Below are 24,382 nucleotides of genomic sequence, written 5' to 3'. Positions count from 1 at the left end.
TGAACATTCAATCAATATTTTTGTGTTTTAATTAATACAATTATGTTTAATGTAGCGTGAGCGTCACTAGTGTGCATTGAGAGGCTGTCATTTGCAACAAATCTTAAGAGCAATTTAGAACAAAAGCCTTTCCGCTGCACTTTTTGGGGTATTTGCATATTGTTTTTGCTAATAAGAATATGTAAGATTCCAGCATTGCAAAGATAGTCGTGGGGCACTTCACAAATATTCTGTTTTATTGAGGTGAGTTTAATAACAAACATCCTGCTGAGTTCACTGGTAAGCTTTTTAGAGGTTTCCTGAAGGTGTAATTTAACTGGATGTACATTTTGAAAGAAGATTTGAGTACATGGGTTTGAATACGTGTAGAGTACTGACAAAAATGTACACCTTACATTTGACTCTCACAGTATAAGTACTTAGTATATTCATGCACAGATTAAGAAGTATTACTACCAATGTACAACAGCAACGAATGAGACACAGGATTAGTATAATCAGAGATAGGGTTAGTATAATTCACATACAAGTACACATATGCTTAAAAAATGTAGCACAACTACTATACCGCTACATGGTTATCTTAGCTTAACATGTTCAGAGGGTTTTTTGTAATTTTATAACTGAGGAATTCTCGCTGTCTTTCTCACGTCTGTTTCAATTCAGCATCCCAGCCAAGACTTTCCTGGAATTACATTCACCACTTGTTTTTGTCTGAAGTCATACTGGTAGGATTTTGTTCCACAGAGGAGAAAGATGCTACCTGTGAAAAGAAAATCATACAAAAACAGTGAGTGGATGTATCTCAGCTCACACTATGATTTCCCCCCCTCTAAAGCATACAGAGCTTTGGTGCCAAAATCCACCCACATGTTAAGTGAGAATGAAACAGTAAGTAAAACAGAGCGTGAGACATGGCTCCTGTAGATCCTTTAAGTGTGAGTGAGTGGAGTGTGATTGCCTGGCATGTGCACAGCCATGTTTGCCTCTGAATAGTATTCTATTTCTACTTGTCAAATTTATATCGTTCCTGAAACTAGATGGTGTTTCAAAGTGTGTTTGGTGTGGTAAACTCCACCCGTCTACTACCTAAACCTAAACTCGGTTTTAAAAAAATGAAAAAAGAAATTACAACTTCTATTTCAGTTGTACTCTATTTGCAGCTGGCTGCTAAGGTCCACATTTTGAACTTCCTGAGTCTTTTTTTCCTTTTTATTTTTTTACCTTGTAACTTAAATGCAGCATCAACCCTTCTGGGGACTCCAGACCAATCGTTTCGGATGAGTCTGGGGAAGCCAGGGTCCATTCTCCTATTGTGCTCATCATACCTGATCATTCAAATATATAAAGTTGAAATATATGAAAAACATTAGTACATTTTTTAGTGTGGCAATGTCAAAGACATTTAAAGCAAAAACATCATTTACTTAATGCCAGAATTAACCGTTGATTATTATATGCTGATTATATTTGTTGCTTCTTTTTGCTTATATTTTAGTAAACTGAATGTAGTTCAATTTAGACTAGACAGAAGCTTAGTGATTTAAGCTAGTGTGTGATATTTACAGACCAAACAACTTATCGATTAATGGCAGAAATAACAATGAGGTTGGGGTCAGTTTAGCTCCAGCTATAATCAGCCATATACAGGTCAGGTTGTCCTGTGACTTTCATCATGTTAAAGTATAAATCAGAACAGAGAACAATTCTAACTGTAAAGCGGCACTTTAAAAAGTTACCTGTAATAAAACTCTCCTACGAAGAACATTGTTTTCCCGTATTCGCTGACATGCACAGCAGCATCAACCCGCCTGACTCTGGAAGAGAAGCCGTACTCGTAAATGGAGCCAGCGCGACTTTTCATCTTAAGCTGTTCAACCACCCAGTACTTATGACCTGGAAAAACACAGCCATGTCACTGGATTTGGGGACACTATGAAAAACAGCAACGTACCACAATCCCTGCCAAACTCAATGAGCCTCTTGCATGAACTGCAACACTTATGTTGCACAAGGCTGTAATTTGCGTGTTCTGCTACTGGAAATCAAGCCTTGTCATGCTGACAACGTCTAAGTGATGCTTCGCAGGCTGCCCATTACTGTACCGGTGAATATGTACGCCACGCCTTTGGCTGGGATGTCATAAGCGGCATCAATCTGAGAACTGATGCTCGGTAAATATGTGGTAATGTGGCCTTGTGTTAAACGATTCCAATAAGTTGTCCTTGTTGTTCTCATCCACATGTGTCTGCAATGAAACAAGAAAAGTGAGTTGCTGTTGAGAGGTTATTTAAGATGTTGTGCACCTTTAAGTGGCAATACATTGTACCTGTTTTTAAAGAAACAAATCTCATTTTCAATCAGTGTTACTGCATCAAAAAGTTGGGGAAATGTTGGGTCACATTTTTTTGAAGCCACCTGGGTTTCCATCTTTTTGTTGGGCCTACCTGTGAAATAGTCACATAGAAAACATTGTATATAATATATAATACGCTCTGAGAATTTTATTTCAGTGTTTAACGATTTATGAATTCAATATTTCAAATGTTTTATGTTTTGTTCTTTACCATACAGAGTTTGGATACCCCTCACATCATCGTTAGAGAGCGAGTACTTGGCATTGCTCTGATGTCTGTAATTGGGGTACATGATAGCAGAGGGGTCTCTAGAGTGAGTCAAACCAAGTGAGTGGCCAAGTTCATGAGCTGCAACACTCAACAGGCTGTAACCTGAAACACAGTTGCAAATAGTTGTTATTATTTCATTACAAACTGCTGGAATGCTTCTGTCTGGCTCAGAATATGTATTTAATTCCCAATTTTTGCCTAGTGTCATCTTTGGGCTTTCAAACTGCATTCATGTTTTGACTGACAAACCTTGAGTCCCTGCCGTCCATGTTTCATCCTCATCAAAGTGCACATCTCCACCCATCCCCATTCCTGGCATGAAGGCATGAGCCAACACGCCCCCAGGTCCATCGAAGGGAAAGAAATCTCCATGAGCTACAGGAAAACACAGGATCTGATTTTTATTAATCATAATTAAAAGTCACGATTAAAAGTCCTTAGACACGTTTTCACAGTTACTTCTGCGAGAAAAAGAGAAGACAATATCAGCTTTTCGATGGTTGATTTTGATGAACTTCAGCGGGGTTGCATCGCTCCACATCTTCAAGGCTGAACGAACAGACTTTTCCACATCCTCTTTCTTCATGTCTGGAGTGTATCTGGCAATCCTGCATGCCAGCAATTGAGAAAAACATGAGGCATCAGGAACAACATGTTTCAACATATGTTGCTACAAATACTAGCATATCCTCTGGTGGTCAAAAGAAATTTTAAGCAATTTACGAGATTATTTTCTAATTGCAAAAGTGGAATATAAACTCTACAGTATAATATTGTTAATCGTTGCTATTATAGCATTATTTAGCGTTCCTACTATATTTCATGCTATTGCCATCAACAGTTTATTTGCTTTAGATTTATATCTATAAAAAGAAGATTCCTCGTGCTATTCAGGGCCTTCGATCTGCATATTCAAACCTTCATATCCAGAATTCACATTCTTATTCATTCTTATTACATACATATCAATTTTACCTCTTATTACACCACACAGTTGCTGGAATTATGCTGTAAACCACATCATACATTCACAACAAGGAAGTCTAAACCCAGCAAAATGAAAAATAACCAATAAGAAAACTTCATGTTCCAATGAGTCTTTGCAGTACAGAACTATTCATTCAAACTCCCTTTCTATACATGCTTCAACAAACGAAATGTGGAAGTCAAGTAACTAATAAACTTAACTTAAAATAATAGTACAATATTGTAAGATTGTACACTACACTTGTTAATATTTTCTCTCAGAGTTTTTAATCTTTTACGCCATTTGACTACATTCACAAATAACGGCAGATTGCTGTGAAATCTGGGAAACATGGAAAATGCAATCTCACGTGTATGTGATGATGTGGTTCTTCCATTTAGGCCTATTAGGGTAAAAGGCGAAGTTGTCCACATCCGGAACTCCACACCTTGCTTCCTTCATCACATTCAGGGTGTGAGGGTCCATATTTCCTGTTTCCTTCAGACCAAAGAAGTTTTGCATTTCTTGGATCTTCTCCTCCATGGTGGATGCAGACCTCACACTTCTTACTGGAGGCCTGTGGTCTCCCAGATTCAGACTGTAAAACCTCTTGAGGTAATCCTGTTGAGATGAAGAGTTGAGATCTGGACGCTTAGGACGAGGTGTGTAAAATGTAAAGCTGGATTTTATTAATAATTTTTTTACATGTAATCTAAAACATATTTAATTATTTCTCTTCCTTAAACACCTAATAAAATATGTTAAATATGTCAGTCTAGCAAAGATGAGGAAGATTCCCTCCTGCTTATTATTGTAACAGCTGAAAAGAGAGAGCAAGCGAGTTTAAAAAGGAAAAGAAACTGTATCACAGATATTGGTTCAATTCAGTTTTTTTTCAGATGCTTACACATAAACTTCAAAACAAGTGAAAGGAAAAAAAATGCTGGACGCTTCAAATAGAAATTTTGTGAATGTATCATATGTTTAATAGCAAGAAAACACACACACTGAACTGTAGCACTACTAGTTTAAATAAACGAAATACACTCATAATTCTACCATTTTAATTGAAGCCATTGCAGTCTTCACAGTCTTACATTAAAGGTTCTACAAACATTATCTCCAACATTTCTAACTGAAACAACAATTCTAATTTATATGGTTTTTACACAAAGTTCGTAAGCCTTTCATCCATTCACAAACCTCAGCCAGCTCCACATCCTCAAGCCTCTGCTGATCTTTGTCAATGGGTAGAGTCCACAAGATTTCCACCAACATCAGAGAGCCCAAAACGGGTATCCACAACAAATCCATGTTTTAAATGCACATTTCAACCACGCTTCACATTTTTTATATGGGAGTATTCCTGAGCTTGTTTTGCAATCACATGGCCCCAAAGTGCTCCATGATGGCTGTTAAAGCTGGGTATATTTGCCCCGAGAGGTTTTGTGGTTATAACCTCACAATGAAATGTCTACATATGTCTGGCTTTTCTGTCTATAATGGCGATAATCATATGTACGGTTTGTTCCATAGCATAGAAAACTGCATTTTTTCCTGCTCAGTCAGGTAGGAGAAAAACTTAATGTACACTGTCTCATGTTTATATGCGTCTATACCTCATGTGGATTTCTTTACATCTATAAATCAAACAAACTTCATATGCTGATCAGCAAAGGCATGATTAGAAAATATGATTGGCATAGAAAAACTACAAAAATCTAATAGCAAGTTTTCAATTGTAATTCTTTATTTTGACATGACATGACTACTGATAAATAGAATACCACTAAAAACTGAGAAGTACAATGTGTTTCCATTTGCCCTCTTTAATTTAGCTAATATCATTGTTGCATGGATTTCAGACAGTACTTTAACAACCAAGCCAGGAATTTGCTTTCTCAACTCCTACAACAAGTTTCTGCGTGTAGTCGTATTTGTAGACTTGTGGTCCCACAAAGAAGTAGATGAAGCCTAAGATGAGAAAAGAAAAAAACAAAAACAACAAAATAAGATTTTTAATATGCAAATGAAATAATTTACATACTGCATTTCTACTTTTTCATGTTAGATTTTCTAGATTTCCTTCCTCCAGTTTGTTGATGTTGATGTCAATGATTTACACAATGAGTGTCTCATATATATCATACAGAAAAATTTTAGTATATCATACCAAGCATTTTAAGTGGTAAATTATACCATTTAAATCTAAGTGGGGAACCACATGCTCTGCTCAGACTGAACTCCACAGAGCTGGTATTGAATTTAAATGAGCATTCCTTTGCTACCAATGATAATGAAACTTGCAAAAGCCATTAAAACACAGCCAAACCTACATCCTAAACAATCAGACAGGATTATCACCTAGTTTGAGTACTGTTGATATGTATGTTAAGTAGTTACTGCATAAAGAAAGATTTAATCAAACAAAAAGCATGCACTTGGTAGGGTGTAATATTTTCCTCACCATCTTTATGAAGAGCTGCATTTATTGTGCTGTTGAGTCCAGGAAAGCCCTCGCTGATGAACCTTGGGTAACCAAAATCCATAACCTTTCGGTTTTCGTTGTAACTGCAAGTAATGTAACCCTGTTAGAACTCATGACTCACAATCATCTGTTTGTCGTTCAAAGATTGGACTAAACATGTAACTTGTGTACAGTGAACCTTTTCCTCTCTCTCCGTGAGGTCCAAATGACAGAGGGAATCCTTTAGTCATATCTGAGCCCAACTTTTTAAAAGTCCATATTGACATCTGCTTTGTCATTTGTCCCTGCTATGGCATTATACCTCCATTAATACCACACAGTCTTTAAACAACACTTTACTGTGGCTAAAATAGGAGAAGAAGAGTATAATTTGATTTAATTCAATTTGCTGTTCCCGCATACATGCATTCATCAAGTCTCTTCTTCCCCGAACTCATAAAAGAAAAACAAAGAAATGGCCCAAGGCATGATAATATAATCCTGTGGAGCAAAAGCAGTTGAGTTAAATCACATCAAATAATCAAGCTCAGCAAAGTAAAATGCCCTAATGTGTGAACCTGCCTGCAAATAAAAGTTTTAATTGCACTGGGGGAAACATTTACTTGATCTTTATCAGATACATGCCATCCATTTATTGTCTTACCTCCAGTAAATATCATGCATAAAGAAGAGAGTTCGTCCTGTTTTGGCGATGTGCACTGCTGCATCTACATCCTGAACCCAGACTGGAAACCCAAAGTGACTTAGTGCTCTGGGCTTTCCCTTCACAAGAGAGCCTTTCACTGTCCAGAACATGGAGTCTGTCCAAGAAAAGAGTATCCTTATAAATATGCATTATTTGTTTATTAATATACATATGCTTTACACATAAAGATGCAAATAAAAACCTGAACTTTTTTTGTTTGACAATAATAAAATTATTGTCAAAATGATTCAATCATCAGAATTTTTTCGTGGCTTTTGCTTTTTTAAATGTTATTATAACACAGTTTAAGTGTGCATAACAATATTATTATTATTATTATTATTATTATTATTATTATTATCATCATCATCATCATTATTATTATTATTATTATTATTATTAATAATAATAATAATAATAATAATAATAACTTTAAATCACATTTAAAAAGTACTTTGTGCACAAAATCATACATAAAGAAAGTGCACATATCCCACCATCCAAGCACACAGTCAAGCTTACATTCTTACATTTGTTCATACATGCACAGACTGTGAGAAAGGTTATGGAAACACTAATCTAGAAAAACGAGTTTCTAACAGTTTAAGAAAACCACAGATTCAGTCAAACTGAAAAGGCACTACAACCTCAAAAGTGTGGTCACTTCTGGATTTAAAGTAAGAATGTCAAAATGCCCAGATCAGATAAGGTCTCTGCTGCATAAGCAGGAGCTGCAATGTAGGGCTTTTTAGGTAATTATTCAAATTTCTGAAATGTATTCAGAAATTCCCATAAAAGCAATCGAAGTTTAGCAAGCATGTTAGGCTTAACAGAGATTTACAGATTTGCACTCAGGAAAGCAATGGTAGGAGCCAGAGGTAACATATATAATGAATTCAGAAGTGGCTCAAGGATTGAACCTTGAGGGACTCCACATAGGAAGGAGCATATAAAGGTGTATAGTTATTACTATCAATTCTAAGGTTTCTGCAGTAGGAAAGCTATTTGGGAGCACTACATAGAATTATGGGGTAGGGCACAACAGAGCCCAAGATTTATTGAAAACTGTGACACTGTGTGGTTACCATGAATAAGGTAAGCAGTGGATCTGCGAGGTACCCAGAAGGCAGCATCAATGCTGGTTTCAATCTTGGGCATAAAGTTTGAGATGGGACCCTCCTTGATGTCATCCTCATGATTATGCTTAATCCAGAGATACCTGGCATGAGGAAATATTGTTAGTTAATTTATTTTAAAAAATACAATGTTTCATGTTTTAAATAGTATTTTTAAATCTTCTAATGGTGCTGTGATGATTTGACTAAAGGGTACGGACAGCTTCAAGCAAATTAGTCATCAACATGCCTTTCTCTAAAGAAGAAGGTGGAATCCCCGAGAGTGGAAACTGCATCAAAGGTCAAGTCTGCTGCACATTTGTCCCGCATGAGTCGAGGGAATAGTACGCTAGACAACCAGTTGTTACGATGAAAGTTTGTCAGAAGATTATTTAGATGACCTCTGATAGGACCTAACACAGGCAAATATAGATATGTTAATTGGGAAAATTATTTCACACAAAAACTGCATTTGAATTTGAGGATTACTCAGGAATACATCCAAAGTGTTTACTGTAAAGTGCTTTGATGCTGGCTACATCTTCACTGGATAACAGGTTTGCTGAACGGAAGGGTTTGTAGTTTGGAAACATCAGTGACTCTCGGTTTCTGGAATGCTTCAGACCCAAAGCATGGCCAAACTCGTGAGCTGCCACTACAAACAGATTGAAACCTGAAACAGCAAAAAGAGAAGTGTGTTCGTAAAGATGTGATTGATTTCCAGCGTTCTTTTTTCCAATTTTATTTCTAGTTTGGTTGGTTCAGCACCTGTTTCTCCTGCTGTCCAGCGCTCAGCATCATCAAAGTGTGTGTCCCCGCCGATTCCTGACCCCGGACCGAAAGCATGAGCCAGTGTCCTTCCAGGCCCGTCAAATGGAAACAAGTCACCGTGTGCTAAATGATACAAACACGAAACAGAAACCAAAGAGAAAACCATTTTCTTTCATGCCAAAAGAAAATTATAGGCTTCTCTTCACCTCATTTGAATGAGTCAGTTGAGTTTAGCAGCCAGTGCATGATGACGCTACCTTGGTTAACAATGAAATTACTACTGCAGTTTCCTATGTGTACAATTGCTGCTCTGTTATATTTGCATAAGATAATAGGCTGAGAGCTGCTGAGAATTTCTTTTCTTTCTGTTATATTCCATGACTGTACCGTGTAGAACAAAATACAAACCCACCATAGCTCGCAAACTCCACCATGATGTCAGCATTGCGAGTGTTTGACCTGACAAACGTCAGACTGCTGGCTCTGGCCCAGACGCTGAAAGCTGACTCTATCAAAGAGTCCACAGTGCTGCGAGGCAAATCTCTGGTGTATCTGCCAATGCTACAAGAGCAACACACGCTGATTAATATCAAACTGCACACGCAATACAAATGTATTGTAGAGAGCACCATCTTTCTAGGCCAATTCTCTATTTCATAACTTTTGAATGTGATCCAGATCTGCAGCAAAAATGAATGGTCTCCCTTTTTCTCCATCCAACTCCTCACCAAGTTTCATACATCATGTAGTTATTGTGTAAACTTCCTGTTAAAGAGTCAAGAGAAGGGCACTCAGGGTGTGCAGTCATCCACTAAAGCCAATGCCCTGTCTCACTGTTTTAAAGAGAGAGATCTGGAGCTGTGCCACGGTTAGGTTATTCCTGCAAGGTTTTGTGAAATAAAAATTTCCGTGATACCAAAACATTACACTAACTTGAATAAAGTCTCTTTTTTAATAACAACAAAAACAATTGTCTTTCTTTGTTACTCTTTAATTATACATTTACTCAGTATGTAATCCAGCAGGCATGCCTCAAAATGAATCTGCACAGGAATGTATAAGGATGTCTCAGACAGTGTTACATAAGTTAAAGCATGTATGGTCAGCTTGGCACTCTAACAAGCCCACAGTGACCCTCAAAGCCAGAAGTCCCAAACCAAAAGCCATAAGGATTTGTGACAGTGGCTATTCTCCATTTCTGCCAAAGGGTTTATTGTCTTCTTAAAATGATCCTCACATATTTCTGAGGTTTGGTGAAGACAGCCAGACAGTTTGTTTTTTTATTTCCCCCCTGAGTTCATTCAAGGTTAGACATGCCCACTATATAACATTCATTTCCAGATAGTTTTCATTACCCATGATCATTAAGCATCAGTGAAGACCACAGTAAATACCTGTAGGTGATGACATTCTTATTCCAGCGCGTCGTCTGGGCGTGGCTGTACTCCTCCACGTCTGGAACGCCACATCGAGGACTCCTCATCACCTCCAGGGTATCCGAGTCCAGTCTTCCCGACACATTCAGCCCAAAGAAAATTTGCATGTCTTTCACCTTGGAGGTAAAAGAGAGGCCGCTTCGTTTCATGCGCCCCAGAGGATCATTTTGTAGGTGGTAATAGTGCTGGAGATAGTCCTTAAAGTAGATTTAAGATCAGATAGCATTTTGCACAAAAGAGGGTTTGATTCACTCAACAACAAAAAAACAATTCTGCACCTTTAATAAACAGAAAGCAATCATTTTAAATAAAATGCAACAGAAATATATAAATCAAATGTTTATTAATTCCAATAATTAATCATTAAGAAAAATGTGGTTGGCGTAAACTGACTGAATAGTGGAGTAATTTAATTAGCTAAAGTCAGAATTTTGGATTCTTAATTTTAACCTAGTTACTGCAAAACTTTATTCTTGTATCACAACATGCATTACAGATTATGAACTGCTATAAAACGTCTGACTGAGCTATCATGGCTTCAACATAAATGCCCTTATTTTCAGCATCAACTATCAATTACACTTGCATAAAAAGTCGGCACAAGATGGAACAAAGACAAGCAACTTGCTTCAAAGGAAAAGACAAAAAAAAATAGATGTAAGGAATTAAATTGGGAAGAAGAATGTGAAAATGGGAATGCCAAGCAAATCTTTTAAAGGATATAATATAACAGCATCAAGGGCTGAGAGGGCAGTGCAGTTGTGTACCTCCACCCTCCACCCACATAAAAACAAATGTAATAAAAGGAAATATCTTAAAATACGCACAGGAAATAATGCATCCTTCCAAATTCTTTAACCCTGCAGTAAAATCACTGACAATTTAGCATGACTTTGCATCGTACAAGACATCAATTCACATGCAGTCCACTCTGAAAACATTTGTAAAAGGAGCTCGTGCAATTATACACTTACTGTGGCCAGCTTCAAGTCAGCCTGTGGTTCTGGTGTAGGAGTGCTTTCTTCCTTCGGTGTAAATGTGGGTGCCGTAAAACCTGGACCGGGCACAAGCAAGACCAGAACACAGCAGGAGAGCAGCATGACATGCATTTCACAGAATTAACGCTGCAGTGAATTGCAGTGGCCTAGTTTAAGCATGTGGAGATGGAAGTTCTGGTTAATGAGAAAGCCTTTTAAATGGTCATTGTGACTCATACCACATGCAAATCCCAGGGAAGCCTCTGACAGCACTACAAAATTAGGGAGGAGTTTGGAAAGGGCCAAGGACAAAAAAAAAGAAGAAGAAGAAGAAGAAAAAAAAAGAAAAAATGACATTTGAACATTTTTGTCACATGACATGTTTGCACCAATGATGGTTTAAATCAAATAAAGAGCAGTGCACAGTTCCAATTTCAAAATCTTGTTTCAATTCAGCAGATATGTGAAACCAGAGCGAGACACGGCGCAGTCGGAGTTTTTCACTTGCAACACGCTGGTTCACAGATAATCCTGAATCAGTGGTGAAACTACAACATGAGGCAACATAGAGTAAAACATTCCTCACTATGTGCTCATTGCCATCGCTATGAATGGGCATGGCGCAAACATGTTTATTTTTAATTTACAGCATTAATAACTAAGCAGTGATAGAGTAATAGTGATGGAGCTTCTGTGGAGGAATCTCAGCTTAAACTCCTTCCAGACTGATGCAACACGTCCCACGCGTTTTAGGTCTCCTAAAATAACCCCATCGAGGCCAGCTCTCGTCCCCATTTTAGCAAATGCATGTCACAACTCTGAATGAGAGAGTTCACAGAACAGGAGCCTAAATTGAGAGGGAGGGGATTAAAGCCTCATTGGGCATCACCCGGGGTGCTTAAACTGGCAATGGTGGTGCTGTGGTACTTTCAGGCTACAATTAAGGTTGACTGGTCATTGTGGAGCGTTATGGGGCCAACTTCAGCAGACCTTTACAGCGTAGCCTACACTGTTTTGTGGAAAGAAAGGAAGATTTTTGTTGTAAAACATTTATTTTGGGGCTTTTCTGTCTATATTTGACAGTTCAACAGTCAAGAGTAGACAAGAAAGAGAGGAGGAGGAGACACACAGCAAAGAGCCCCAAATTGAATTCAAAATCAGGCTGCTGCACGTCATCAATATGCACACCTAACCCCAATCCCAACCAGTGAGATAAACTGGAATCTAAAAGAAAGGAAGATTTTGTGTTCCAAGCAGAAAAGAGGAGGCACTAACATCATTTTAAAGCAGCCATGATGAAAGAGGTCACAGGCAGCAGCTGCAAGGTTACAAGCTGATTGGGATCACAAGTAGGATCAATCCAGTTTGTTACGGGTTTAAGAATTATCTTCTCCTTCCCCTCTACCCCCAAATGGTCGCTTCAGATCCCTGAGAGGGGTTCTGCTGAGTTTTCTTCCTGTTAAAAGGCAGTTTTTCCTTCCCACTCTCACAAAGTGCTTGCTCTCAAGGATACAGCAGGGTTTTTACCTTGAGGTGACTTGATGTGATTTGGTGGTATTTAAATAAACCTGATCCTGGGTTTTGGACCCAGAGGTTTCAATTTAATTTATTATTGTATTTAATATCACCTTAATGTCTTGAGCCTTAATTTCTTGTTTCAGTTAGAGCATGTTTTGCTATTAGTATTTTATTGTTTATTCTATTTAGCCTCCTGTTACTGTCAAGTCTCCCCATTGTGTTAAGTTTGTATGGTAGTCTGTTGTTTTTGTTTACTTAATTACTGCTTTGTATTTGGTGACATGTTTTACTTTTAAAAAAAAAGAATTTAATTTTATTTCCCCTCTGTCTTGTTATTTTGCATTGAGTTCAGCATTGAAGCTGATTTTCTTTAGATGTTTGGGTCCACATCCTGCTTGCTACACAGCCAGATGTGACAAAACCTGAAAACTGAGTTAAAAAGTATAAACCTGAAAGTTACAAAACTTTGAACACCTGACAGATGAGTTTACAGCAAGGCACTGTCAATAACAAGGGTTGTTACAGTATCAGAGATTATCAATACAAAACTTCAATGACCAAATGAATTCCAAATAATATTTTTACCATAATTTAAAGGAAAATATTTATTGTGTTGCTTGTCAATCACAAACTTCAAAAGAATGATTAAAATTGTTATTGTAACTGAATCATGTCCGTATTTATTATGATTTTTTTCCAAGAAAAAGGCTTCAGTGTTTCAGTTTTAAAAATGAGAAAATACAGAATTGAGACCACACTGCAACAAACTGCCCCTTTGAAGTCAGTCAATGTAAAATTGGAGGGATAGAGCTCCTACTTTGGCTCCCCCTAGTGGTGGTATAACAATGTAATAGAATGCGCTGCATCCTTCCACACATAAGATGTCAGATGAGATGAGAGAGATGAAGATAGCAAATGTTGTCAATAAATGTCTGTTTTCAACGAAGATAACATTGTAGAAAGATCAGATGACTTCAAATTTTAACAAACAAAGCGTTCAAGCTCCTGATTATAGTTTCTGCTGCCACCCTGTGGTGTCCCGCAGTACATTCATCCATGTTTTCAGTCAGTCACAGAGTTCAGGTTGAGCAGAGCACCATGATTTATGAAGTGTCATCATTAATATGAATACATGTTCATGGCAGCTAAATGACTGACACTTCTGCAGTTAACTGCATTAGCAAAACAAATCACACTTTTCCCAGTTTTGCACACACTTTAAAACAGTCTTTATTTTAATTTATTTTACTTTTATTTATTTATCCATCCGTCTGTTCTCGTCTCATATCAGGGTTATCTTTGCTGATCCGGAACGTAAACGCCTTTATCTAGAAAGATCTTTGGTTTGGACTCTTCTGTTGTTGTTCGAGAGTATGTGTAAACAAGAATGACTTGACAGTTAACACAAAAGGGTTATTGTTATATTTAGCCACCTTCGTACTTCATGTTTGAGGTACTTTTTTTTTTTCATTTCCACTCCAACAATTCACTGAACACATTTCAGTGGGCTGTCATATATTTATAGATTTCACTGTCTGAATATAATCTGTAGGTAATCAAAGTGCTAAAGTAACAACGATGACTAACAATTTAATTTAATTTAATTTAATTTATTTAATGGTGATTAACACAGCCAGATGCATGAGTCATATATGAGCTACCCGGATATCCTTAGGACAGAATTGGGTCTGTCACTTCTCACTTAGTTTGTTTTGTTGCTTGGTGTGTGTGTGTGTGTGTGTGTGTGTGTGTGTGTGTGTGTGTGTGTGTGTGTGTGTGTGTGTGTGTGTGTGTGTGTGTGTGTGTGTGTGTGTGTGTGGACGGGTATTACCGTCATTGTGATGAGTTTGAAGGCATCTTTGAGACTTGAAATGTGGTTTAGGGTCAGGGTTAGGCATTCATTTTTGATGGTTAGGGTAAGCTAAGCATTGTGTCAATAAGGCTACGTGCACTGCACGAAAGCGCATCAAATCCGACTTTTTTGACCCTATGCGACCCATATCCAATCATGGTATGACAGTGTGAACGGCACAAATCCGATATTTACAAATCCGATCTGGGTCACTTTCGTATGTGGTACTGAATCCGATACATATCTGATGTTTCAGAAAGCGACTGCTGTGTGAATGGTGATGTCGCATTAAATCCGTGTTTTACGTCACTGACACAAAACAGACGCCAATTATCAGCGCCAGAGAAGCGCCCGAAAAGACATCGTGAACGCTTCCTGTCCCTCCCGTGTAGATGTTAGTGAGCTGTTGGGAAGCGCAAACATTTTATTTATACTGTATAATCTGCAGATTCTGACAGTAAATCTGCATCTATCCTTTGAAGCACCGCTCCTCTCTAAAACTGCAATAAGGATCATTATTAGGCCATATGTAAATAACTTAAAGAAAAATTGGGGAACGTAAAGTCCGAAACAAGTCTTTATATTAACGGCCATCAGTCAAACAATACTGTTTGGTCTGGGTCTGAACAGAGCGTGTTGTGTGTGACGTCTTCTTTTGCGCATGCGGGCCGCTTTGAGGGTTCACACAGGAGCACGTTTGCTGTCACATTTTATTTGTAGTGTGAACAAGCAGACAAAAAAATCGGATTTGATCAAAAAATCGGAATTGAGCATTAAGACCTGCAGTGTGAACGTAGCCCAAGATGTCCCCACAAGGATATAAAAACACATATATGTATGGGTGGGGTGTTTTTCCTTGTATCATTTTATGTGTTTATATGTTTACATAAACTTTCCTGCCACACAAATTATTTTTTGCTTGATTTCCATTTCCACAGGATGCAGCCTCTCACGCCAGCCTACGTTTAATTTTGTCTCAAAGGGTTACAAATAAGTGTGACATGATGCACAACTATAAACTAACATCTACGCATGTGTGCAACGATTTCTGCTATTGAGTACTCACGACTGCGTACTCACTTTGAACACATGTAAAGCTAAAAAAAACTATTTTATAAGTACTTCTTGTTCACCTGCAGAACATTAAACACACGTGTCAGATAGAGCGCATCACAGGGTTTTGTGACTGTTCATGCTGCCGGCTTCGCATAGATCCACACATGCAAGATGCAAGCGCTAATAGAAAAGCGGAACTAGACCTTTTTCTGTGTTCATGTTCTTTGTTTGTTATGGGGTTAGGTTCGTTTGTTTTTTTTAAACTTTTTTTGCCTAAATTCACACGTCTTCTTACACAACTCTGTGGCTCATCATCTGAAGGGAGTGTGTGCTAACTAACCTCTTGTATATTTTGTAAATGGATGTAATGTGTGATGAAAGCATCTCACACTTGAACACTGATGTTCAATTTGCTATTCTCTGATAATATCAGATTAACATTACTGTGAATCTGGAACTATTTTGGCCAGATAATTAGCTCATATTAGCTTTCAGTGACTGGTCCTAACAACACAGCAGTTACCATCTGAGTACAGATAGAATAACACAGAGGTGCTCTTCAGCCTTGGGTTGCAACATCCCCTCTCGCTGCGAGTATGCATACTTGTTGGTTTATCCTTTCCTTGAAATTCCACCAAAACACATAAAACCCACACTGGTTAGCCTAGAAACAGCCAAAAAAAAAGATCAAGAAAATCTGTAGGCATCAACAATTGGGTAAATATTTCCTCATTCCACATGCCAGTGACCTGTTTGTGTTTTTTCTTTTGTTACAAACTCGCATATGTAACATTTATTTGTTACTATTTTTATTATCATTTCTACCTCACACTTAGCCCTGTGTCAGACAGTTTAACTTTGTAATGCTCGAAGTTTATAACATTAAGTTAAAAATTAGGGTTTTGAATTGTGGTCTAAAAGAAGGCCATCACTAAACCCTCCACAGGAATGAACTGTTTTTCAGACCACGTAAAGCTCCACTCCTATAAAAGAGACACCTTCAAATCAGACTGAAGTATGATAAAGACAACCTGGAGAAAGATTATGCATACATTGTAGTATGCATGAGATAAAACTAGATGTCTTTGGCCACAGAAACACTGATTACATTTGAAGAAAGAAAGGGTGAGGTGTGCAACCCAAAGAACAGCGTCCCCACAGTGAAGCACGGCGGTGGGAGTATTACGCTGCCGGATACTTTAGAGTGTCTGGAACTGACAATCTTGTCAAAGAATCATGAGGAAAGAACAATATATGAAGGTTTTTGAAAGAAACCCTCCAGCAGACAGCAGAAAAACTGGGTCTGGGTCATTGCTTTGTCTTCCAACACAGCGATCCAAAACATACACCACTCCTGGTGAGTTCTAGAAACTAAAGCAAATGTGAATGACTGTCCTGCACAAAGCATTGACTTGAATCAAAGATTTGTGGGGTGAATTGATGCCTAAGGTCCTTGGCAGAAGACCATCAAATCTGGAAGACCTTAAGAGATTCAAGAAGAAGAATAGCTGGGATTGCTCAGAAGACATTGCAACAAGTAACTGCAGGGTGTTGTCCTTCCAATGGGTCTACAAGGTAGAAGGCCTTCATCAAGAAAATGCAGACATTCTTCAGGCTGGAGGTGACTACATACAGTAAATAATTATGGATATGTTTGCTTTAAAATATTACAAGTAATTCACAAGCGAAAATACGTATTAATTAAATAAAGCATCACAAACTCCAATAGCATCACAGAATTTGGCTTCTTCCAGCTAACTTTGACAGTACATGGAAATTCTTGCCTCTTTCGTTGTCCACTGGAGTCTGGGCCTGTTTGAGGGATTACTCTCCTCCTCAGTTTGGTTTGCTGCTCATAGGAGGAAGCAAATAAAACAAATTTGCATCAGTAGAGCATTTCCATCCCACACAATTAATTATTTCTGTACTGTTTTTATTTTTAATGTAGTCTTTCTGACTCCAGACTACACTGAACTCAAAACGGTGATGTGACTCACAAGTTCTACCTATGTGGTTTCTGAGTAGTAATCTACACACAAATACAGAGCAGTTTGAACACATGTAAAACTATTTTATAAAGGCCTGTCCAAAAGTATTTGTGACATCTATCACGCTCACATACAGAATGTGTGATACATAGATTATGTCATATTTTGACCTGGGGTTTAACAGGTTTACAGATCCACAAATGCAGGCTGTGTTCAAGCGCTACTGGAAAAGTGGGACATCAGACCTTCCTCTTGTTCCACGTTGTTGACCCCTTTTTTCCCTAAACAGAACGCACATTTTTAGATTACAGATGTTACAGAGCAGCCTATGGAAATTAATAGATGATTTTAAAAAGCTTCTGCTGGGAAAACAGTTAGCCAGTGTGCAGCTGTCATCCTCCTTAATTAGTATGTGCTAACTAATCTCTTGTATATTTTTGAATGTGGATGAAAACTATGTAATATTGTGTGATGAATATATGACACAATATGATGTTCATTTTGCAATTCTCTTATAACAGCAGACTAACATTAATGTGAATCCTGAACTGTAAGCATTTCCCCTACTACTATCTTACTTTTAAGTTGTGAACAACCTTGCATTCAATAACGACTCAAGCACACACATATAAACATAAAAAGTTTAATAAAATAGTTAGATTACTTTCTTTGCACTGAATTGGACTGCATGTGATCTTGTTGTGCTTTTGGCATAATGACAACAAAGTTTCTGACTCTAACCTCAGGCTGGATAAATCCTGGAGGATCCTGGTGATCAAATGGCACTATGGTACTAATAAGGCATACAGTATATCTATGGCTGTTCTCTCTTCTAATAAGTGAGTTCGACTGCTTCCCATATCATTATTATCTGCTGACAGTGTGACCTCACATACAAGTTGGTTAAAATCGTTGAGTAACAGATCATGCCATGCACAAGTTTATAACACTAATTAAAACGTGTTTAGTGGCTCATGTAGTACACTGGCAACAATAGTTCTATGGTTTTTACCACTGTAAACCAGCGGTCCCCAACCCCCGGGCCTCGGACCGGTAACGGTCCGTGAGTCGTTTGGTACCGGGCCACGAGAGTTGAGGCTCAGGTGTGAAATGTATGGTTTTCAGGGTTTTTATCGGTTTTCAGCGTTATTTTGTTATCGTTTTTATGGTTAACTCGGTTTTCCTGGGTCTTTTCAGGTGTGTTATGAATAAATCTTCTTTTTTTTGGTACCGGTACTAGTTTTATTTTGTTGTATTTATCCGTGACACCTTAAGACCGGTCCGTGAAAATAATGTCGGGCATAAACCGGTCCATGGCGCAAAAAAGGTTGGGGGCCGCTGCTGTAAACCATTAAAAGTCCTCCCTTAATACTTCTGACTCCATCAAAACACACACAAAAAAGTTCACACATTTCATTGTGAACTACTGTACTGTTTATATGCTGGGATTTATTTCACATGAAGTTTCATCACACTTCTCCTTTCTTCACAGGTTTTGTAGAAATACATCATGGAGACATGGCTGCTTGTCAGCACGCATGCCACTGGGTATTTGCCATCTTGAGTTTGTATGTCGTAACAAATGTTTTTGAGCTCCTTCACACTTCAAATGTCACATTGCTCACAGGGTGTTGCAAGGAGGAGGTTCTGAAATACAGTGGGGCAAAAAAGTATTTAGTCAGCCACCGATTGTGCAAGTTCCCCCACCTAAAATGATGACAGAGGTCAGTAATTTGCACCAGAGGTACACTTCAACTGTGAGAGACAGAATGTGAAAAAAAAATCCATGAATCCACATGGTAGGATTTGTAAAGAATTTATTCGTAAATCAGGGTGGAAAATAAGTATTTGGTCAATAACAAAAATACAACTCAATACTTCGTAACATAACCTTTGTTGGCAATAACAGAGGTCAAACGTTTACTATAGGTCTTTACCAGGTTTGCACACAGTAGCTGGTATTTTGGCCCATTCCTCCATGCAGATCTTCTCGAGAGCAGTGATGTTTTGGGGCTGTCGCCGAGCAACACGGACTTTCAACTCCCGCCACAGATTTTCTATGGGGTTGAGGTCTGGAGACTGGCTAGGCCACTCCAGGACTTTCAAATGCTTCTTACGGAGCCACTCCTTTGTTGCCCGGGCGGTGTGTTTTGGATCATTGTCATGTTGGAAGACCCAGCCTCGTTTCATCTTCAAAGTTCTCACTGATGGAAGGAGGTTTTGGCTCAAAATCTCATGATACATGGCCCCATTCATTCTGTCCTTAACACGGATCAGTCATCCTGTCCCCTTGGCAGAAAAACAGCCCCATAGCATGATGTTTCCACCCCCATGCTTCACAGTAGGTATGGTGTTCTTGGGATGCAACTCAGTATTCTTCTTCCTCCAAACACAACGAGTTGAGTTTATACCAAAAAGTTCTACTTTGGTTTCATCTGACCACATGACATTCTCCCAATCCTCTGCTGTATCATCCATGTGCTCTCTGGCAAACTTCAGACGGGCCTGGACATGCACTGGCTTCAGCAGCGGAACACGTCTGGCACTGCGGGATTTGATTCCCTGCCATTGTAGTGTGTTACTGATGGTGACCTTTGTTACTTTGGTCCCAGCTCTCTGCAGGTCATTCACCAGGTCCCCCCGTGTGGTTCTGGGATCTTTGCTCACCGTTCTCATGATCATTTTGACCCCACGGGATGAGATCTTGCGTGGAGCCCCAGATCGAGGGAGATTATCAGTGGTCTTGTATGTCTTCCATTTTCTGATGATTGCTCCCACAGTTGATTTTTTCACACCAAGCTGCTTGCCTATTGTAGATTCACTCTTCCCAGTCTGGTGCAGGTCTACAATACTTTTCCTGGTGTCCTTCGAAAGCTCTTTGGTCTTGGCCATGGCGGAGTTTGGAGTCTGACTGTTTGAGGCTGTGGACAGGTGCGTTTTTTTCTGGTGATGAGTTCAAACAGGTGCCATTCATACAGGTAATGAGTGGGGGACAGAAAAGCTTCTTAAAGAAGACGTTACAGGTCTGTGAGAGCCAGAGATTTTCCTTGTTTGAGGTGACCAAATACTTATTTTCCACCCTAATTTACGAATAAATTCTTTACAAATCCTACCATGTGGATTCATGGATTTTTTTTTTCACATTCTGTCTCTCACAGTTGAAGTGTACCTCTGGTGCAAATTACTGACCTCTGTCATCATTTTAAGTGGGGGAACTTGCACAATCGGTGGCTGACTAAATACTTTTTTGCCCCACTGTATTCACAAGTAGGGCTTGAGACATATTCTGCAATTCTCTGGAAACAAGTCAGACAACATTTCTGACGTTCAGCTGAAGTGAGAAGCACGTTTACAGCATATGAACAATGTATTAGTTAATAAATCTTAAGCCATTTCAGGCAGTTAGACATTTTTACACTGCATCTTTTAGACACAAAGGTAATGGACTTCACACAAAAAAATGAAAGACATGATTAAACAGTTCTTCCTTGACCTTTCGCAGAGTTTCACTGTAAGTTTAAACACACTGGATGATCCCATATTTAATATTAATACTGGAGTTTCTGCCCCAGATTGTTTTCTGTCACTTCGCACTGGCTCCCAGAGCATTTTACAATCACTTTAATTGATTTTTGTATTTTCTTTGCGTGAGTCAACCTAATAAAAATCATGTTTTGAGTTTACCCGTTTTGACTGAAGTGTCTGGCCTTGTGTTCTCAACATTCCTCCACTACACAGCTCATGACGCTTCTGTCATGGACCCATGTGAGGAAGGCAGAGTGTGGATCCAGATCCAGGACTCAGGAGACAGAAATAAATTCATTAGCTGAGTTTTATTGGGTTTGAGCTCACAGATTAACAAACACCATAACAGCAGGTCAGGAGCTAAAAAGAATGAAAACTAGGACTAAAGGACAACAGGCCAACAAACAAGCACACAGCATAAAGCATGAAGGAGACTCAGATATAATCCAGGTAATTAGTGAGGTGGGAAACACCAAAGAACAGAGCTGAACTCAATCTATCCATCCATCCATCCATCCATCCAGCCATCCATCTTCATCCGCTTCATCCAAGGCCGGGTCGCGGGGGGAGCAGCCTAAGCAAAGAGGCCCAGACCTCCCTCTCCCCAGCCACCTCCACCAGCTTATCTGGGGGAACACCAAGGCGTTCTCAGGCCAGCCGAGAAATATAATCTCCCCAGCGTGTCAGGGAGGAGGCCCCGGGGCAGACCCTGAACTCAATCTAATTAATCAAATTAATGAGATAAGGGGACACAAAAGTGAATATACTGCACATGAGCTGAGAGACTAAATAAAACAGGAAGTAAAACTGGAACTTTCATTGTTCACAATTTTCATTGCACATGTAAAATGACAATAAAGGGTCATCCTATTGTATTCCATTCATTTCTGTCTTATTGTAACTATCACTGAGACCTGGACTAAAACAAACAAACAAACAAACGTAATTAAACAGAGTCCTGGGAGAACCTGACAGACAGGCATAGAACAGGACATAGGAAAGGATCACAAACGTAACTAGAATTTAAACATAATACAAAACAGGGCATAATATGGGGCGACCATGGCTCAGGGGGTTGGGAAGCGTATCTGTAACTGGAAGGTCGCCGGTTCGATTCCTGGGCTCTCTGTCCTGTCCTGTCCAAGACACTTTACCTACTGCCTACTGGTGTTGGCCAGAGGGGCCGATGGCGTGATATGGCAGTCTCACTTCTGTCAGTCTGCCCCAGGGCAGCTGTGGCTACAACTGTAACTTGCCTCCACCAGTGTGTGAATGCGAGAGTGAATGAATAGTGGTAAATGAATAGTAAAGCGCTTTGGGTGCCTTGAAAAGTGCTATATAAATCCAATCCATTATTATTATAATAGTGACAAAATCTCACTAATACTACAAAAGAACCAAACTGAAACACAAACTCAAAACACTCGAAGCTTCTTTTAGACTTGATGGTTTTCTGATTTTGATTTGCTGCTCTTGTGAAAAACTTTCTGGTAGATTTTGAAAAGTGGTTTATTATATTAATATTTTTTATTAATACAAATCATCTTGATTTCAATATTTGTCAAATCTTTTTTTTAATACCACAATTTATGGCTCATTCACAATTAGTTACATTTTCTATTTTTTACTGTATAAGTACAAACAGCCCATCTCTCCAAAACAGATGACTATCTCCACTCTTGTTGCTTAAGATAAAACAGAGGCGCTACTCGGGTAGCAACATCCCCTCTCTCTGCCAATATACATACTTGGTGGTTTATCCTTACTTGAACTTCCACCATAACACATGAAACCCACACTGGTTATCTTAGCAACTGCCAAGAAAAGCATCCTAAACAACTAGAAATGGAAGCAGTTGTTATGCATCAGTCCCTGGGTAAATCTTTCCCCAGAACACATGGGAATGACTAAAATGACTGTTTTTGACAAAAACTCGGGAAGTCTAGACGTACTTATCACTCTTAAAGTGAATAATGAGGCAAAAGGGTAATTTCTCCTTTCTTTCTGAAGTGCTTTCTCTTTTTTCTCCTTTTCTCTAATATTTCCTCAATGTTTTTGCTCACTCTCATATGTAACATTTGCTTTTATTATTACTAATAATACCACACTGCAAATAAAAAGTAGGCTATATAAAAGTGTAATGGAAAATGTATCAAAAATAGCTTACTGTGCAGTAAACTGGCTGCAACAATGTTCTTTACATTTCATTTTACTACTGCAGCTTTGTAATGATGAGCTAATTATTCCTGGTACTGTATCCTGTTGTTTACTTTAAGAAGTGTGCACTTTTTTTTATTCATTTTCATTTTACAAAGGGAGCAAAGTAATAACGTATGACATCATCGTTTCACGGTTTCTCCATAATTTGAAAGTGGCTTGCCAGGAAAGGACTGCTGACCTGTACTGTGTACTCCACCTCCCCCCGTAAGACAGCCGGGTTAGGCTCCACTACCTGAAAAAGTCTAAAATGGTCATACAGTAGGTCTACAGTGTGCTTTAAGAGTCCAGTAAATACATCTCCTGTTTTGCTGAAATCTGGGTGAAAGGTTAGGACAATATGATAGGAATAACATTATATCATTTAATGAGCTGGCTATTTGGATTTAACAGATTTACATCTTAGATCAGGACCATTTTTTATCTTAAAGAAATAGGTCACAGCACTGACCAGTGATGTCTACCTTAAGTTTGTGTCAGTGTATGTTTTGTGTTTGTTCATAACTTTTTTAAAATACACCAAAAATCCCCCTAACTGCCTACTTCCCTAAAATGAGTCAGGAGCACTCAACCGCTGTCTAAAGGCCATGATGCTACTCCAAATATGGATGTTGGTGTGTGGTTGCAAGATATCACTAATGAAATACAGATGGCCTGTAGTATGTATGTAGTCCAGGCAACAATTCCTGTTTGTTTTATGTTTTTTTTTCTTTTAAGACAAAGGTGGGAGATTATATACAAAAAAAATAAAATAAAATCAGGAGGTACACAAACTATTACTACAATGATCATTTAAAACCTGAACTTCTTACAGCAAAACAGTCTCTAAGACTTGGTTTTGTCCAACAGTGCAGCAGTTTAAATGCAAAACTTGATGTGTCTACCGAAACATTGTTACTAGAAATTAATAGAAGACCATTTCCAAAACTATGTTTGCTAATAACTGCAGATACAACATTGCTTAATAATCTTGTTAAAAATGGCAGCAATTTTATTTGAACACAATTCTTAATGCTTACGTCTAAAATAAACTTTTTATGCCCATATGGACTGATCCATCTCAATTTTTATTCATTTCTTTTCGGATAGTGCAGCTGTTTCTCAGTTTGGAGTCGTCTGCTTTCATTGCCTAAAGAATTCCACTGTTGCACAAGAAGCAA

The 24,382-nt window shown here is 38.6% G+C and overlaps 2 protein-coding genes across 2 annotated transcripts; both read right to left on the bottom strand.

Moving 5' to 3' along the window:
* Window positions 1-450: 450 nt before the first annotated feature.
* mmp20a (matrix metallopeptidase 20a (enamelysin)) lies at window positions 451-4,939 on the bottom strand. The gene is made up of 10 exons (XM_026192236.1): window positions 4,798-4,939; window positions 3,965-4,215; window positions 3,087-3,235; window positions 2,877-3,002; window positions 2,568-2,729; window positions 2,330-2,447; window positions 2,106-2,248; window positions 1,740-1,896; window positions 1,225-1,328; window positions 451-763 (listed from the first exon to the last, which is right to left on the bottom strand). Exons 1-10 carry the CDS (start codon window positions 4,906-4,908, stop codon window positions 663-665), a joined length of 1,422 nt encoding a protein of 473 aa, XP_026048021.1. The 5' UTR covers window positions 4,909-4,939; the 3' UTR covers window positions 451-662.
* Window positions 4,940-5,427: 488 nt separating this feature from the next.
* mmp20b (matrix metallopeptidase 20b (enamelysin)) lies at window positions 5,428-11,198 on the bottom strand. The gene is made up of 10 exons (XM_026192238.1): window positions 11,064-11,198; window positions 10,048-10,286; window positions 9,066-9,214; window positions 8,651-8,776; window positions 8,397-8,555; window positions 8,133-8,295; window positions 7,853-7,986; window positions 6,726-6,882; window positions 6,062-6,165; window positions 5,428-5,568 (listed from the first exon to the last, which is right to left on the bottom strand). The coding sequence occupies exons 1-10, from the start codon at window positions 11,196-11,198 to the stop codon at window positions 5,468-5,470; spliced, it is 1,467 nt and encodes a 488-aa protein (XP_026048023.1). The 3' UTR covers window positions 5,428-5,467.
* Between the last annotated feature and the right edge of the window lie 13,184 nt (window positions 11,199-24,382).

The sequence above is a fragment of the Astatotilapia calliptera genome, chromosome 14, assembly GCF_900246225.1.
Source record: "Astatotilapia calliptera chromosome 14, fAstCal1.2, whole genome shotgun sequence".
Taxonomy (NCBI): domain Eukaryota; kingdom Metazoa; phylum Chordata; class Actinopteri; order Cichliformes; family Cichlidae; genus Astatotilapia; species Astatotilapia calliptera.
The sequence above is the reverse complement of the archived record's forward strand: the minus strand, read 5'-3'. Positions and strand labels throughout refer to the sequence as shown.

Coding starts and splice junctions, on each gene's coding strand:
- mmp20b (XM_026192238.1), bottom strand. CDS start 11,198: ATGCATGTCATGCTGCTCTCCTGCTGTGTTCTGGTCTTGCTTGTGCCC. Junction 8,296..8,396: donor CAGCATCAAAGCACTTTACA/GTAAACACTTTG, acceptor TGCCTGTGTTAG/GTCCTATCAGAGGTCATCTA. Junction 5,569..6,061: donor TGCAGCTCTTCATAAAGATG/GTGAGGAAAATA, acceptor TTCTCATCTTAG/GCTTCATCTACTTCTTTGTG.
- mmp20a (XM_026192236.1), bottom strand. CDS start 4,908: ATGGATTTGTTGTGGATACCCGTTTTGGGCTCTCTGATGTTGGTGGAA. Junction 2,730..2,876: donor ATGGACGGCAGGGACTCAAG/GTTTGTCAGTCA, acceptor ACTGTGTTTCAG/GTTACAGCCTGTTGAGTGTT. Junction 1,897..2,105: donor CGTGGCGTACATATTCACCG/GTACAGTAATGG, acceptor GTGTTTTTCCAG/GTCATAAGTACTGGGTGGTT.